Here is an 18,031-nt window from a genome sequence, read left to right on the forward strand (position 1 = left end):
TGTGAAGAATACATCCATCTGGTTTATGGGTGTGGGGTCATACACACACAAACATTTATTTCACACAAAGTTGTACACATATGTATTCTCACAAGAGCAGAGGCCTGAAGCAGGGACCATGTATGTCATACTGGCTGCTTAAGTATCGAGTGCTGGTCATGGTGGTTACTTTATAAACATAGGAGAAACATGAAATTCAAAATGTTGAAATAATCTTTCAGTGGAAAAATTTTTTTCTTCTTTATGGGGTTTCCACAAACAAAACAAGTGCTGTAAGTAGCCTGGGGCCACATTTGACCCCATCCAAGGCTGGGCAGGTTTCATTCCATCAGCAAGTCTGTGAGCACGTCCTGTGTACCAGGCACGGGTGTGTGCCCCAGGAGTGCCTCCATGGAGCAACGCAGGGGCAGCTGCCAGCCCGCAGCCAGCCTGCCCTGGGAGGGACAGACAGTAAGATCAACCGCTAAAGAAAGAGAGCACTTGTTAGATACTGAGGGGTGGGTGCTAGCAGGAAGAAGGGGTGCAGGGACCGAGGGAGAGGAAGTGATACAGCGAGGTGAACTGAGAAGGCAACTTGGGGTTAAGACCTAAAGGCAAGCCAGCTCCACAGCTCACTAGGCTATTCCTCTGCCTTGCGGCGCCGGCACACCGAGTTCTAGTTCCGGTCGGGGAGCCGGATTCTGTCCTGGTTGCCCCTCTTCCAGGCCAGCTCTCTGCTGTGGCCAGGGAGTGCAGTGGAGGATGGCCCAAGTGCTTGGGCCCTGCACCCCATGGGAGACCAGGAGAAGTACCTGGCTCCTGCCTTTGGATCAGTGTGGTGCACCGGCCGCAGTGCGCCGGCCGCGGCAGCTATTGAAGGGTGAACCAAAGGCAAAGGAAGACCTTTCTCTCTGTCTTTCTCTCTCACTATCCACTCTGCCTGTCAAAACAAACAAACAAAACAAACAAACAAACAAAAAACAAAAACCTAAAGGCAAAGAAGGAGCTGGCAGTCCGTGGTTCTGAGGGAGGATGTACCTGACAGATGGGGCGGGCAGCAGGTGCAGGTGGGGCCGTGGCAGAGCCAGGAGGCCAGGGCGCTGCTGGGGAGCAGGAAGGCAGAGGGAGGTGGGAGAAGGAAGATGAGAGGCACAGGGCTGTATGTGGAGGACTTTACACTGAGGGCTCTGAGCAGAGGCAGCCTGTCACATGACTCGGGTTTTACACAGATGGGTCTAGCGACTGATCTCAGAGAACAGTAGGTGGTGGGCAAAGCGGGCAGCAGGAGAGCAGGTAAGCGATATTGTGATAACCTCGGTAGCATCGATGGAGCCAGAAGGTAATTCTGATAACGCTAGATTCGTTCTATATTAACAAGCAATTCTTTGTTTAATTCCAGATATATTTGGGTTAAATTCTAGAAAGTCTTTGAAGAAGGAGCAAAGAGGCCTCGCTAGTAGGCCGTACGGGAAATGTAAGAGAACCCAGGAGCCTGTGTCGGCATTCAGGCTGCACGAGCTCCTGAGAGAAAGAGCTCCCGTACGTAGCTGAGAGCAGGCGTTGGCGAGTTCAGGGCCAAGTCTATTGAACATCACGTGCAGGTCAGGTGGGCGCCTCGGGATGTGTGTACATCTCTGAGCTGGGAGTACCTGAGCCATGAGACTGGTGACCTGCGGGATGGGATTAGACAGGCAGAGAGAGGAAGAGGGCGGAGGCTCTGAGCTTTGTCCACGGAGAGCCTTGCTTCCCTGCCTGTGGCATCTGTGTTGATTGGAGGATTTCATGGATCACAACATGTTGGTAGAAGCTGAGAACCCCTGAGCTGCAGGCAGAGTCACTCCCTTCTACATCCCATAATGACAGTGCAGTTACATGGACATGACACAGAATCAGCGGGCTTTTAAATGACTCCAGGAAGCATCGTTATTTACAGACTAAATTCTGAGTAGTCAGCTCATGTCATCAGCAGTTTTCGAAACCTGTGAACATTAGGTATCCCATGTTGAACACATACAAGAGCAGACATCTGCTTCCTAAGGCATAGCATGTGTGTGTGTATGTGTGCATGTGTGCATGGATGTGTATGTATATTTGTGTGTTTATGTGTGTGTGAGTGGTGTACATTCTCCTGCCTAATGCATTTCGGTTAAGCCTTACGCAGTGAAGTGTACAATCGTACTGGCAAAGGAAGCCGGGTCTGACCCTCCACACCCTGTCGGCCCAGTTGGTGGCCTGAGATTCAGTCCTTAGTACGACTGGTCAATGTCTTAATTCCGTCACTGAGAACATACAAGCCATAGAATCCGTGGACCTGCGTTGCACAGTCTTTAATGGCTTTCAGATTTAGAAATCCACTTGAAAATGATAAAACACGTGTGCAGTTTCAGTGGGTGATCACTGAGGTGCATCTCAGTGTGCTCAGGTTTTGGATCTGTTGTGATCAGTGCGTCCTGCTACACTGCAGTCTTTTGATTCAGGATTCCCGGGATGCCACTGCTCTCACAGGCTTCCGAGGATAGAGACTCCGGAGGAGCTGGGCCGTCGTCCGTGATGTGTAGCGGTTTTCTCTCAATTACGTGCTCTGCTGTTGCTTACAAAGGGGAAAAGTCTGACTCCAGCGAGTTTCCTTTTTCATAAAGCAGCCTCAAGCACACTTTCATGTATATTCAACTTCATGACGTTTGATGTGTGACAACGTGATGTCCAGCACAAAGTAAGAGCTCAGCGAATATCTGAAGCATGAGGGAGCGAGAGAGTGAAAGTAACAAATTTATTCATTAAATTGGTTGAGTGTAGGCATTGATCCCATGAAAATGTAAACGTTCATTTTACGTTTTATTATATTCCAGTAAATCATATTGCATGTACGTTTTTAAGCCTCTAGACTTCCAAAAGTGAAGACATAATGCTTTAATTTCCAGCTATTTTTTGTCAATATAACCATCAGAAATGCAATTACTGATTTCACAAAACATAAATTATGTCTTTATATATCGTGTGAGAGAAAATGAAGGGGAAAAACTTGCAGCCTCATTATTATACCGTGGGTGCTATTGATGAAGTGTGAAATACCTAAAAATAGGTACATCTGCGAATTTAAAAAGGGATAAGAAGGTGGGCGTACCCTTAAGGGAAACAAAATCTGGCTTATTGCATGTGATGAAGAGTCAGGCGGAGAATGGAGGAGAGTGGAGGAGAACGGAGGCGAGTGCAGCCCCGTAGGTTCCGCCTGAGCTCCCAGTCCTGGCCGAGCCTGGTGGAAATTTCTCTCAGCGTGCCTGGTGTGTACTCATCTACACTGAGGCACTGGCCAGAAGCTGTGGCGATCTTGTTGATACAGGTAAATTCTGCAGCTGCTTTTTAAGAAAATGGAAAAATCTTCTAAAAAGTTTCCCAGTAATTCCTCCAGGGCACACAAATGTAGTTTAAGTGTATTTACAAGAGGAAGATACATAATTCAGCAGGTTAGTGAGTGATGTCACTCAGAGGAGCCAGTAGCCTTAGCCAAACGCACTGTAGTGGCCAAAACCAGTTTCCCCTGTGAGACTGTGGGTCCAGGCTCTCGTGAGGCAGCAGAGCGGTCTCATTGTCCTGCCGACATTTCTTCCCGACGTGCTGGCACTTGGTCCCCCTGCAACGTTGCCTTCAGAGCCATGTGTTAGGCGATCTCGTCTGCATTGCTAGCAGGAAAGTAGATGACGGCTTTCACCCCAGAGAGTTGATTAGGTCGTCAGTGTGGGACGAGGAGAGCCATGGCCGTGAGGAAACCTTCATGGAGTCTTTCGGAGAACGGGGTCAGGGGTCAGCTTGTGTTGGTCAAGATTCGGCTTCATGTTGCAGCCAGGGAGGCAGGGCAGCGGGCACCTCCCCCTGGGTGCAGCGTGTGATGGTGACAGTGGGGGAGCAAGGAGGTTGGGACGTGAGTTCTATCCCCGTCGCTGAGAGCCCTTAGGGAAGTCACCGCACTGGCAAGGCCTTGGCTTCCTCACTTAAACATGGCAGCAGCCATCCCCACCTGTGTTCAGTGGTGGTCTGCGTCTCATTACACTTACTGCAACTTACAGTAGCCTTCTGTGGTTACTATCATTTTATCCAAATGGGTCAAACAGGTGGCCTTGTCAGTAGGCTGAAGTATGCTAGATAAATTGATATGACAGTCAGAGACCTAGCAACATATGGGACGTGCTCAGATTCCATAAAGTAAATGAGTTAGAGAATCCGGGTTGGGTGTTAAGTCAGACCAACTGTCCTTTATCCTGGCGCTTAGTTCATGTAAACGTGAGTGTAACAACCTTACCAAAGCAGTGTCTTATGGGAAATAGTTGCTGTGTGCCTGCTGAGACGCATGTGTAGAATGTACCTGCTTTCTCCCTCTGCACGGCCACTGTGAAGTCAGACTGCTCGATCGCTCTCAATGTGTGCTTAAACACCACCAGGGCACCGCAGCGCCTGGTTCATAAAGAGATGCCTTGACTTCCCTGGCATTTTCACGTTTTTGTAGTTTGTTACCAAAAATCATTGCAAAATGTTGATTTCCATTTGAATGGGAAACAGACACATTATTTCTGAATCAGAAGAGGTCAGAATTAAAACTTTTAAAACTTGAATATCAGTTGGGACAAAAGGCATGATACTTGTTTCTGAATAATCTACTTGTGGTGAACTTAGGATGCTGTCATATCAGAATTCTAAGCAGCCCCCTGAATGTCTTCTTATCTTTTTGCTTTTGTGACCCTGAATTATCATAAAGGTAATGCACATAGTGTCATCACTCAGACCTAAGTATAGAAAAAGGCATAGGTTATCAGAGACTCTGAGGTAGGGACTGAAGATGGCGGATTGATTTCTTCTTTAAATTTTTATTTTCATTTTGTTTGAAAGGCAGACACACACACACACAGAGGTTGAGAGAGAGAACGAGAGATAGAGAGAGAGAGAGAGAGAGATCGATCTTCCATGCACTGCTTCACTCCCCAAACGCCTGCAGCAGTCAAGGCTGGGCCAGGCTGAGTCAGGACAGGGGCCTGGAACTCCGTCCAGTCTCCCGCGTGGGTGCAGGGACCCAGTACCTGGGCCGACATCTACTCCCAGGGACGTGCATGAGCTGAGGCTTGATTGGAAACAGCAACTGCGACTTGAACCTTCGCTCTGATATGGGATCTGGGTGTCACTGGCAGTGGCTTAACTACGGCACCAAATTCCTAGCCCTCTTCCTCCTTTACACTTTATATTGTTTAACCAGTGAACATATGTATCTATATGTATATACCGCTTCAATGACGAAATGATGTGAAATTAAACTAATTTAACCATCTTCATTGTGTTTCCTTGTGCTATGTGTTGCTGAAGAAAATTACATAGCTGGGGCCAGCACTGTGGTCTAGCAGGTAGGGCTGCCACATGCGACACTGGCATCCCATATGTGCACTGGTTCAAGGCCCGGCTCTTCCATGTTCACCTGGGAGGGCAGTGGAAGATGGCCCAAGTGTGTGGACCCTTCCCCCCTGCATGGGAGACCTGGATGAAACTCCTGGTTCCTGGCTTCATCCTGGGCAAGTCCTGGGCATCTGGGGAGTGAAGCAGCAGATGGAAGATCTCTGTGTGATTCCCTCTCTCTGTGTAACTCTAATAAATCATAAAAATGGAGAAGAAAATGACAGAGCTAATCTAAATGAAACCCGAGTTATTATTCCCTGTCAGTCAGGGTTGCTGTAGAGTGATTTGCTTTGGATTCCCTTTCACACTCTGTTGGCAGCTTTTACCAGTCACCTGCTTGTCATGGTTATTTCATCGGCCATGACTCCGGAGTGCAGGGAGAAGTGAAGTCCTGTCCTGCCTGGCCCGGGAGGTGAGCAGTGCACACTCGCTGCCAGTGCTTGTCAACTTCACGAGCTCAGGTGTTTTAAGGCAGTCATTCTGTGACCTGGAAGTTCATCTCATGTATTTGTTGAGTGACTGCTGGGGAGGAGAGGAGAGGAGAGAAAACTCTGAGAAATTGAGCAAATTAAGAGGAACAATCAGTGTTTGGTGTACCTGGTTAGTATGTTATCCCAAGGAATTTGCACCATAAAATCTTCAGCCATGTGATACGTTTCCTAAAGCTGAAGAATATCCCTGACTGCTTTGCTGTGTTCCTGTGGCTTTCGCCTTTAAATGTGACTACGACAGGTTGTAGGAACTCTGTTTTTACCCAAACACAGTTTTAAAATAGGAGTGCTCGAAGATAAAAGAGACAAAGCCACAGTCTGGTAAGTCATCTGGAGTTTAATTTAAAATTCAGTAAGGCAAACCCTCATGCACTTTGTAATTATTAGACCTGCATTCAGAATCCTGGTTCTACTTAATGGTCATGAGACTCTAAGCAACTTGTTTAACCTCTTTGGGCTTTCCCCTGGCTCAGGAATGAAATGAAAGTAAGAATATTAATAGCCCAGAAACTAAAAGACAGAGAGCACTGAATACATGCAATGGCTCAGCACCAGGCTTACACAGTGTACACAAACTGAGCACAGCAGGAAAATCTGCACGAAGTGTCTTGGCTTCCTCCTGACCTTTGCTTAACAATGCCCTGGTGGTTCAGTTCTCAAAAACAAAATGCTTTTAATACTTATTAGGTGGGCCGGTGCCGCGGCTCACTAGGCTAATCCTCCGCCTTGCGGCGCCGGCACACAGGGTTCTAGTCCCGGTCGGGGCGCCGGATTCTGTCCCGGTTGCCCCTCTTCCAGGCCAGCTCTCTGCTGTGGCCAGGGAGTGCAGTGGAGTATGGCCCAAGTGCTTGGGCCCTGCACCCCATGGGATACCAGGAGAAGCACCTGGCTCCTGCCATCGGATCAGCGCGGTGCGCCGGCCACAGCGCGCCGTCCGCGGCGGCCATTGGAGGGTGAACCAACGGCAAAAGGAAGACCTTTCTCTCTGTCTCTCTCTCACTGTCCACTCTGCCTGTCAAAAAAAAAAAAAAAAAAAAAAAAAAAAAAAACTTATTAGGCAACATTTTCTCGTAGATGATCTTAGCTACCGCTGGCTTCTGAATGAATTCCCGGTATTCATCACAATGGATAAGCGAAGATTTGTGTCCCAGACGAATGGAAATCTCTACATTGCGAATGTGGAGTCTTCGGACAAGGGCAACTACTCCTGCTTTGTGTCCAGCCCTTCTATCACAAAGAGCGTGTTCAGCAAATTCATCCCGCTCATCCCGATACCCGAACGTAAGTGTTTTGTGTGCTGCACTCTGTTTTTGCGAGGTTGTCTCCCTGCGGCGTGCTTAGCGCCATGAGAAGGAAGGTGTAGTAGGGACACCGGCTACCTGCACTGGCAGGACCGTACAGACAGCATGTGCTTGGAGTGCAGCCGGAGCTTGATCCTGAACGTTCGGGGTTGAGAAGCGTCATCTTGTACAGCTGCCCAGATGGTCAGCTTCCAGTCGTTGCCTCTAGTCTAGGAGATAACGGAGGACGGAGTCACTCATCAGCGCCTGTGTGTGGGTCACAGCGGAGATCGCTGACATCCGCTTGTTGTCTGTGGCCATTCCTGCTTCCTCCTGAAGTCCCAGAGACCAAGAGGTTACATCCGAACCAGGAGCAGTGACCGCAGGCTTAGGGGAAAGGCAGTTTGATACTTAGATATTTTGGAGGAACTGTATACATGACTCAAGCAAGCTGCTTTTTCCACTCCAGGTGGTTGGCATGGGTGCCACCCGTGCAGTGCCGCGTGTTGTGGCCACTGCCGCCTCACCTGGCCTTCACACTTTGTTCATCCTGGTGCTGCCGGGAGCACAGCCATGAGTCCAGCCTCGGAGGAGCGGACAGACCTAGGCTGGCTCCTGCCCCTTCCCCTGAGCGTGCCCTGGGGCAGTGGGGGAGAGACTTGAGATGCCTCTTTTTTCTCTCACTGCAAGGGAGTCACATCCGTGGTATTCAATACTGTTGGTGTTCTCGCCTCCATTTTAGCAGATACACATAGTGAAAAGGAGCAGGCCTGTAAAATGCCCAGGATCTTGAACCTCAGCACTTGCGTGTGTTTGCTCACTTCCTGTCTCCCTGCAAAGCATTTCTGCTCCTGCTCAGGCTCTTTCCTCCAGCTGCTGTGGTCTGCATCCCGCTGGGCTCAGATCCGGCCTCACCGCCTCACTGACCGGGTTCAGATCAGGCCTCACCGCCTCACTGACCGGGTTCAGATCTGGGCCTCACCGCCTCACTGACCGGGTTCAGATCCAGGCTCACCGCCTCACTGACCGGGTTCAGATCCAGGCTCACCGCCTCACTGACGGGGTTCAGACCCGGGCCTCACCGCCTCACTGACCGGGCTAAGATCCGGGCCTCACCGCCTCACTGACCGGGCTCAGATCCGGGCCTCACCGCCTCACTGACCGGGCTCAGATCCGGGCCTCACCGCCTCACTGACCGGGCTCAGATCCGGGCCTCACTGCCTCACTGACTGGGTTCAGATCTGAGCCTCACCACCTCACTGACTGCCTTTCTGTTCCTAATCCTCAAAATCTCTCATGCTTCATCCTCACTGCATATTCTTTCGTGCTCACTGCAAACAGCCCAGTGACCTTGACTTCCTGTGTGCTACCTCCCGAGGCCACTGTCCAGCCTGGCTTGCCTGACCCTGGACCCTGTCCTTTCTGCCTCTTGCAAGTGTCCCGTCCTTCGTGTGCCCTTGAACCCCCTTTTCCCGCCGGGCTCTCCAGCAGGTGCCAGGCATTCCGCAGCACATAGTCTCCCTGCCCGTGTTTCTCTCTCATCTTTCCCTGGATGTTCTCGCCGTCTCACAACAGCTCTCTGCCAGTTCAAGTCTGCAGATTGTCTTCCTGTCAGTCCTTACCCCTGCCTGTGCCCCAGACTTGTCCCACACTAAGCTCAAGGTCAGTTAGCTGAGAAGGTCTACCCTGACCGGTAGGCTGCTCCACGGTGAGCTCGGCTCCTTCGGCAACGCTATTTTCGTTTTCCTGGATCGAGGTGGAGCTGTCAGGCATCAGCTGCTCTCCTGCCCTGAACCTCACAATGGCTGATCCCCAGCAGTTCTTCAGTAGTGTGCATACCCCCAGGGGAACCCGGACAGTTCTTCATCAGTGTGCATACCCCCGGGGGAACACGGACAGTTCTTCAGTAGTGTGCATACACCCGAGGGAACCCGGACAGTTCTTCATCAGTGTGCATACCCCCAGGGGAACCCGAACAGTTCTTCATCAGTGTGCATACCCCCGGGGGAACCCGGACAGTTCTTCAACAGTGTGCATACCCCCGGGGGAACCCGGACAGTTCTTCAGTAGTGTGCATACCCCCAGGGGAACCCGGACAGTTCTTCATCAGTGTGCATACCCCCAGGGGAACCCGAACAGTTCTTCATCAGTGTGCATACCCCCGGGGGAACACGGACAGTTCTTCAACAGTGTGCATACACCCGGGGGAACCCGGACAGTTCTTCAGTAGTGTGCATACCCCCGGGGGAACCCGGACAGTTCTTCATCAGTGTGCATACCCCCGGGGGAACACGGACAGTTCTTCAATAGTGTGCATACCCCCGGGGGAACCCGGACAGTTCTTCAGTAGTGTGCGTACCCCCAGGGGAACCCGGACAGTTCTTCAATAGTGTGCATACCCCCGGGGGAACCCGGACAGTTCTTCAGTAGTGTGCGTACCCCCAGGGGAACCCGGACAGTTCTTCAATAGTGTGCATACCCCCGGGGGAACCCGGACAGTTCTTCAGTAGTGTGCATACCCCCGGGGGAACCCGGACAGTTCTTCAGTAGTGTGCATACCCCCAGGGGAACCCGGACAGTTCTTCATCAGTGTGCATACCCCCGGGGGAACACGGACAGTTCTTCAACAGTGTGCATACACCCGGGGGAACCCGGACAGTTCTTCAGCAGTGTGCATACACCCGGGGGAACCCGGACAGTTCTTCATCAGTGTGCATACCCCCGGGGGAACCCGGACAGTTCTTCAGTAGTGTGCAAACCCCCGGGGGAACACGGACAGTTCTTCAATAGTGTGCATACCCCCGGGGGAACCCGGACAGTTCTTCAGTAGTGTGCATACCCCCGGGGGAACCCGGACAGTTCTTCAACAGTGTGCGTACACTCGGGGGAACTCGGACAGTTCTTCAACAGTGTGCGTACACCCGGGGGAACCCGGACAGTTCTTCAATAGTGTGCATACCCCCGGGGGAACCCGGACAGTTCTTCAGCAGTGTGCATACCCCCGGGGGAACCCGGACAGTTCTTCATCAGTGTGCATACCCCCGGGGGAACCCGGACAGTACTTCAATAGTGTGCATACCCCCAGGGGAACCCGGACAGTTCTTCATCAGTGTGCATACCCCCGGGGGAACACGGACAGTTCTTCAGTAGTGTGCATACCCCTGGGGGAACCCGGACAGTTCTTCAACAGTGTGCATACACTCGGGGGAACCCGGACAGTTCTTCAGTAGTGTGCGTACACCCGGGGGAACCCGGACAGTTCTTCAACAGTGTGCATACACTCGGGGGAACCCGGACAGTTCTTCAGTAGTGTGCATACCCTCGGGGGAACCCGGACAGTTCTTCAGTAGTGTGCATACCCCCGGGGGAACCCGGACAGTTCTTCAGCAGTGTGCATACACCCGGGGGAACCCGGACAGTTCTTCAATAGTGTGCGTACCCCTGGGGGAACCCGGACAGTTCTTCAATAGTGTGCATACCCCCAGGGGAACCCAGACAGTTCTTCATCAGTGTGCATACCCCCAGGGGGACCCGGACAGTTCTTCAGTAGTGTGCATACCCCCAGGGGAACCCGGACAGTTCTTCAGTAGTGTGCATACCCCCAGGGGAACCCGGACAGTTCTTCAGCAGTGTGCATACACCCGGGGGAACCCGGACAGTTCTTCAGTAGTGTGCATACCCCCAGGGGAACCCGGACAGTTCTTCCTTCATCAGTGTGCATACCCTCGGGGGAACCTGGACAGTTCTTCAGCAGTGTGCATACCCCCGGGGGAACACGGACAGTTCTTCAACAGTGTGCATACACCCGAGGGAACCCGGACAGTTCTTCAGCAGTGTGCATACACCCGGGGGAACCCGGACAGTTCTTCATCAGTGTGCATACCCCCGGGGGAACCCGGACAGTTCTTCAGTAGTGTGCATACCCCCGGGGGAACACGGACAGTTCTTCAATAGTGTGCATACCCCCGGGGGAACCCGGACAGTTCTTCAGTAGTGTGCATACCCCCGGGGGAACCCGGACAGTTCTTCAACAGTGTGCGTACACTCGGGGGAACTCGGACAGTTCTTCAACAGTGTGCGTACACCCGGGGGAACCCGGACAGTTCTTCAACAGTGTGCATACACTCGGGGGAACTCGGACAGTTCTTCAACAGTGTGCGTACACCCGGGGGAACCCGGACAGTTCTTCAGTAGTGTGCATACCCCCGGGGGAACCCAGACAGTTCTTCAACAGTGTGCATACACTCGGGGGAACTCGGACAGTTCTTCAACAGTGTGCGTACACCCGGGGGAACCCGGACAGTTCTTCATCAGTGTGTGTACACCCGGGGGAACCCGGACAGTTCTTCAGTAGTGTGTATACCCTCGGGGGAACCCGGACAGTTCTTCAGTAGTGTGCATACCCCCGGGGGAACCCGGACAGTTCTTCAGCAGTGTGCATACACCCGGGGGAACCCGGACAGTTCTTCAATAGTGTGCGTACCCCTGGGGGAACCCGGACAGTTCTTCAATAGTGTGCATACCCCCAGGGGAACCCGGACAGTTCTTCAATAGTGTGCGTACCCCTGGGGGAACCCGGACAGTTCTTCAATAGTGTTCATACCCCCAGGGGAACCCAGACAGTTCTTCATCAGTGTGCATTCCCCCAGGGGAACCCGGACAGTTCTTCAGTAGTGTGCATACCCCCAGGGGAACCCGGACAGTTCTTCAGTAGTGTGCATACCCCCAGGGGAACCCGGACAGTTCTTCAGCAGTGTGCATACACCCGGGGGAACCCGGACAGTTCTTCAGTAGTGTGCATACCCCCAGGGGAACCCAGATAATTCTTCAATAGTGTGCATACCCCCAGGGGAACCCAGACAGTTCTTCATCAGTGTGCATACCCCCAGGGGAACCCGGACAGTTCTTCCTTCATCAGTGTGCATACCCTCGGGGGAACCTGGACAGTTCTTCAGCAGTGTGCATACACCCGGGGGAACCCGGACAGTTCTTCAGTAGTGTGCATACCCCTGGGGGAACCCGGACAGTTCTTCAGTAGTGTGCATACCCTCGGGGGAACCCGGACAGTTCTTCAGTAGTGTGCGTACCCCCGGGGGAACCCGGACAGTTCTTCAGTAGTGTGCATACCCCCGGGGGAACTCGGACAGTTCTTCAGTAGTGTGCATACCCTCGGGGGAACCCGGGCAGTTCTTCAGTAGTGTGCATACCCCCGGGGGAACCCAGACAGTTCTTCAGTAGTGTGTGTACCCCCGGGGGAACCCGGACAGTTCTTCAGTAGTGTGCATACCCCCGGGGGAACCCGGACAGTTCTTCAACAGTGTGCATACCCCCAGGGGAACCCAGACAGTTCTTCATCAGTGTGCATACCCCCAGGGGAACCCGGACAGTTCTTCAGTAGTGTGCATACCCCCAGGGGAACCCGGACAGTTCTTCAGCAGTGTGCATACACCCGGGGGAACCCGGACAGTTCTTCATCAGTGTGCATACCCCCGGGGGAACCCGGACAGTTCTTCATCAGTGTGCATACCCCCAGGGGAACCCAGATAATTCTTCAATAGTGTGCATACCCCCAGGGGAACCCAGACAGTTCTTCATCAGTGTGCATACCCCCAGGGGAACCCGGACAGTTCTTCCTTCATCAGTGTGCATACCCTCGGGGGAACCTGGACAGTTCTTCAGCAGTGTGCATACACCCGGGGGAACCCGGACAGTTCTTCAGTAGTGTGCATACCCCCGGGGGAACCCGGACAGTTCTTCAGTAGTGTGCATACCCTCGGGGGAACCCGGACAGTTCTTCAGTAGTGTGCATACCCCCGGGGGAACCCGGACAGTTCTTCAGTAGTGTGCATACCCCCGGGGGAACTCGGACAGTTCTTCAGTAGTGTGCATACCCTCGGGGGAACCCGGACAGTTCTTCAGTAGTGTGCATACCCCCGGGGGAACCTGGACAGTTCTTCAGTAGTGTGCATACCCTCGGGGGAACCCAGACAGTTCTTCAGTAGTGTGTGTACCCCCGGGGGAACCCGGACAGTTCTTCAGTAGTGTGCATACCCCCGGGGGAACCCGGACAGTTCTTCATTAGTGCATACACCCGGGGGAACCTGCAGAGTTCTTCAACAGTGTGCGTACACCCAGGGGAACCCGGACAGTTCTTCAACAGTGTGCGTACACTCGGGGGAACTCGGACAGTTCTTCAGTAGTGTGCGTACACCCGGGGGAACCTGGACAGTTCTTCATCAGTGTGTGTACACCTGGGGGAACCCGGACAGTTCTTCAGTAGTGTGCATACCCCCAGGGGAACCTGGACAGTTTTTCAACAGTGTGCATACACCCCAGGGGAACCCGGAGATGCTGCTCCTGCAGGCTCAGGGGTGTCCGGGAGTCCGCATGTTCAGGAAGCGTCCAGGTGATGGCGCACACTCGCAGGAACCTTGATCCAAGGAGCAGTCCTTCGATTCTGCCTCTGTGATATGAACAGTACCCTCTCTTTCCGTTCTGTTCTCACTTCGGCTCCATGCCAGGTGGGACTTACCTGTCTGCCTGTGTTAGTGAAACAGCCTCCTTTTCATCTCCACGTCCTGTGGTTTTCCTCTCCGGTCCTTACCCTATACAACTGCCGACAAGGTCTACCTGAACGAAAGGCAGAAGCCGTATGATTTCCTCGGACTGAGGTTCATCGTAGCCACCCATGGAGGAATGCACGGAGGGATGTTCAGGGTCATGTTCGCAGGTCTCCCAGGTGGTGGGTGCAGGCTCAGCTTCGACTCCACGCACCTGACGTCACTGGGTTCCCTGGACCTTCCCTTGCACACTCCAGGGGTTTCTCACAATATGCTGTCTCCTCACTTGCTCTGGTTCCACTCAGACACCATCTGGGAGATTCCCCAGCCCCCGTGGGCTTCGGGGTATCCCTCATGGCCAGCACACCTTCAGGCGCCTCAATTTCTTGTGGCTGATGTACCAGGTCACTGTGTATCTGTCTGTCTCTTTAACCTTAGACAGTGGATGGTACACGTTGACGCTGTCACCCTCCACAATGTATTCAGCCTCTCTGAGCCCGTCACTTTCCCTGGCAGGGGCAGGGCATAGCACTTCCTTCCAGATATGCTGAGTGAGGGACTCCCGAGTGTCTGTGTGGACGAGCGTGATGTTGCCTGAACACGCGGTTTCCGCTCCTCCCGTCCCCCTGTCCCTCATCTCTGTGGACGCGCCTCCACTTTCCCCAGTCCGTTCTGCACTTGCCTCTCTCTCTGTGCTCTCTCCTTCGACGTGTGTTTGATGCTCCCTAATGCCTTCTTGGACTTTGGAGATTCACGGGGTGCGTATGCTGCTGTCAGGATGAGCAGCGCCGCTGCAGATGCCTGCTGAAGCCCCGCTCCGTGTACGCGGTGTGAACCAGAGACGCGGCGGGCACTGCCTTCCAGGGGCGGTTCTCACCCTGTGAAAGTCAAGAGTTCAAAGAACAAATAGCAGTGTGCGTAGTAATTCAAGGACTTCTGTGCTGTTTTTAATTTAGGGACGACAAAGCCGTACCCCGCTGATATCGTGGTTCAGTTCAAGGACGTGTACGCACTGATGGGCCAGAACGTGACGTTGGAGTGCTTCGCGCTTGGGAAGTAAGTCCACTTGTGCTTTTACCAACACAAAGAAATGGGTGAACATCTAGGAAGTAAATAGATGATGTGAATATTTAGCGGTAAACACAGAATAATTGTCTTCAAAGCACTGTGGGCCTTCAGCTCCTGTGTCTTCTATTTGAAGTCCTGTTCCTGATATCCGATGGCGGAAGGTTCTGGAACCGATGCCCAGCACGGCCGAGATCAGCACCTCTGGCGCCGTCCTCAAGATCATCAACATTCAGCTGGAAGACGAAGGCCTGTACGAGTGCGAGGCGGAGAACATCAGAGGGAGGGACAAGCACCAGGCAAAGATCTATGTGCAAGGTAGGGCGCCGCTTTGCTTTTCCGTAACTCCAGTCTCTCACTTAGAACTGCTGCAGTACTGGGGAGGCTGCTCTCCAGTGATTAACGGTATTAAAAACAGTGTTGTAGATTATAAAGAAGAAATATGTAACATCAGAGGGAGGGACAAGCACCAGGCAAAGATCTGTGTACAATGTAGGGTGCCGCTTTGCTTTTCTGTAACTCCAGTCTCTCACTTAGAACTGCTGCAGTACTGGGAAGGCTGCTCTCCAGTGATTAATGGTTTTAAAAACAGTGTTGTAGATTATAAAGATGAAGTATGTATCTTACGTCTAATTAATTCACAAGTAGGATTTAGAATAGATAAGAATTTGTACCATGGTTAAGATGGTATTTCACGGTTGACAGTGATGGATGGCTCTTGCTGGCTTTCCGAGTACACAATTACTGTAGGCTTGTTTGCTTCCTTGCCTTTTTATGGAAAACACTTCTTGATTTATGTATTTTCATTTGAAAGGCATCAGACGGAAAGAGACAGCCAGTCTGCCGATACACTCCCCCAGATGCCTGTAGTAGCCAGGTCTCCCACAGGGTGGAAGGTGCCTAAGTGTCCTGAGCCATCGCCTGTTGCCTCCCAGGGTGTGCGTCAGCGGGCAGCTGGACGTGAAGTGAGAGCCGGTGCTGAACGCCAGGCACCTTGACACAGGGTGTGGGCGTCTCACACTGCGTCTTCACTGCTGCGCCGAAACTCTTTCATCTGTAGAAGAACCTGTGCGTTTTGACTTAGTTTAAGGCAGTGGGTTACAGACTCCACTGTGTATCAGAAGTACCTGGAGGGCTTGTAAAAGCACGGATTTCTGGCCTCCACCCTCTGATTTTCTGCTTCAGAAGTTTGCTGTGGGCTTGGGAATTTGTGTGTTTAACAAGCATCTGGGGATGCTGGTCCCAGAGCCATACTTGGAAGATCCACTGGTCTGATGGATCGTTTTTCCTTGACAGAATTATCTTGGCACATGTCTTTAATTCTTGTGCATTAAAATAAATTTGGACCTAGGAAGACGGAGTTTTTGTCAGGCAACACCTGAAACTTTCCAGGCTGAAGTCACCTCTGTGATGTTCTCCCACGTGCAGCCAGCAGGTCCCGACTGGGTAACAGCGAAGGCTCAGCAGCACCGTTCCCCCTTAGACTCTGACTTCTTCCCAGCTCTCCCAGAAGGAATCAGAAACATTTCACAGTCATAAATAATCCAAAACAGTGTTTCAGCTGCAGGTCTATTGTATCGTAAATGTGCTCCGGTTGGATTGCATCTCCGTTCTGCGCCCAAAGCGTTCTTTGTGTGATCGTCAGTGACTGCGGGGTGAAAGCTGGTGACGCACTCTCAGTTGTGTCCTACGTGATCCAGCAGTGTCAGTCACCACGGCTGGTCCCTCCCTCGTCCTCGACCTGCTCTCTCAACCTGGCAGCTGCAGCCCACACTGGGTGGACGTCCCCACACCCCGTGTCCACTCCACAGGGCCATGCCCTCCTACCCCATGCCTGTTCTACAGCGGAGTGATCAGGGTGTGGTCTCTGAACCTGGCGTGTGCGCCCCACGCTGGATGGACTTCCCTACACCCTATGGCATGCCCTTCTACCCCATGCCTGTCCTACAGCGGGGTGATCAGGGTGTGGTCTGTGAACCTGGCATGTGCAGCCCACACTGGGTGGACCTCCCTTGTGGGGAGCAACCGGACTAGACTGAGTTACTGGAATTAAGACTTATTCTATGCATCTGCTCTCCCACAATATGGCGCTGGGAGAGAAGTAAACAGCTTCCGCACAGCTGCCTCCAGTTCAACCAATTAACTGTAGGACTTGCTCCTGATTGGAGAGCAGCGTACTCGGCGTGTGGGCAGCCGAGTTGGGATTGGCGGAGGAGGACTATAAAGGAGGAGAGAGACGGCATGCACCAGGAACATCTAAGGGGAACATCTAGCTGAAGGAACACCCGTGCAGCCCCCGAGAAAGCCGGCCGGCGGTGTGCCGCTCCCCTGCGGAAGTGGGGAATGTGGCCAGGGGGAACTGCCCTTCCACGGAGGTGGAAGGGATAGTAGCCAACCCGGGAAGAACCAGCAGCTAACCCGGGGAGGGCCGAGCAGACGAAAAGAACAGCGCAGGGTCCTGTGTCGTTCCTCCACGAAGACGGGGAGCGACATAATGGTGCCGTGACTCGGATAGGAAACCTAGGACGGATAAAAAACTTAGGAGGGAAGAAACGGGAAGAACTAGGGAAAATATCGGAGAGAGAAACTAGCAAACAGCCTAGGGAAAATATCGGAGAGAGAGACTAGCAAACAGCCTAGGGAAAAGCCGGACGAAAAGGGTGCTGGAAGAAGCTATTGAAAGCCTAGGCATAGACTCAGATACGGACTACGGGGGGAAGCTGGGAGAAATCTCTAAGGTCGAAAGCGAAAGTGAAAGCTAGAACAAACAGACTCGGATACGGACTGTGGGGAGAGGCCAGGAGAAATGAGGGAGGAATATTGTTGGAGGAAAGTTTGGGGAAACATACCGGGTAGAGAAAAATGTTAGGGAAATTGAAGCCGTGGGGGGCAGGCCAAGGCGGACACGAAAGCCACTTTGGGGTTCTCAAGTTAGCCCGGGAATAGGGGGCGAAAAGTTGAAACCAGAAGCTGAAACGTAAGCCAGATTGGGATCCGTCTGATTAGCCTGGGGAGCAAAGGACGGGAAGCCAAATCGTGGGGCGGAGACGTATGCTGGGTTGAATTCGCCAGGCTAGCCCGGGGAACTTAGATTGAATGCTAGTGGCGGACACGTAAGCTACGCTGTGTTACTCGCGGAAGCCGCCGCGTGCAGAGAGAGCACGGGGCGTGAATAGATAGGGAACGGGGCTGGCGCGAGGCCGTGGTGCAGACGCGAAGG

The 18,031-nt window shown here is 52.7% G+C and overlaps 1 protein-coding gene across 6 annotated transcripts in view; it reads left to right on the plus strand.

The window, feature by feature from the left end:
* Positions 1-18,031, plus strand: part of CNTN1 (contactin 1) — a 379,791-nt gene that overhangs the window by 241,020 nt on the left and 120,740 nt on the right. For all 6 annotated transcript variants that reach the window (XM_051850934.2, XM_051850935.2, XM_051850936.2 and 3 more), the window contains 3 exons: positions 6,981-7,187; positions 14,703-14,802; positions 14,948-15,129. In XM_051850934.2, the coding sequence (XP_051706894.1) occupies positions 6,981-7,187; positions 14,703-14,802; positions 14,948-15,129 (489 nt within the window). The remainder of the gene's footprint in view (positions 1-6,980; positions 7,188-14,702; positions 14,803-14,947; positions 15,130-18,031) is intronic.

This window comes from Oryctolagus cuniculus, chromosome 9, assembly GCF_964237555.1.
Source record: "Oryctolagus cuniculus chromosome 9, mOryCun1.1, whole genome shotgun sequence".
Taxonomy (NCBI): Eukaryota; Metazoa; Chordata; class Mammalia; order Lagomorpha; family Leporidae; genus Oryctolagus; species Oryctolagus cuniculus.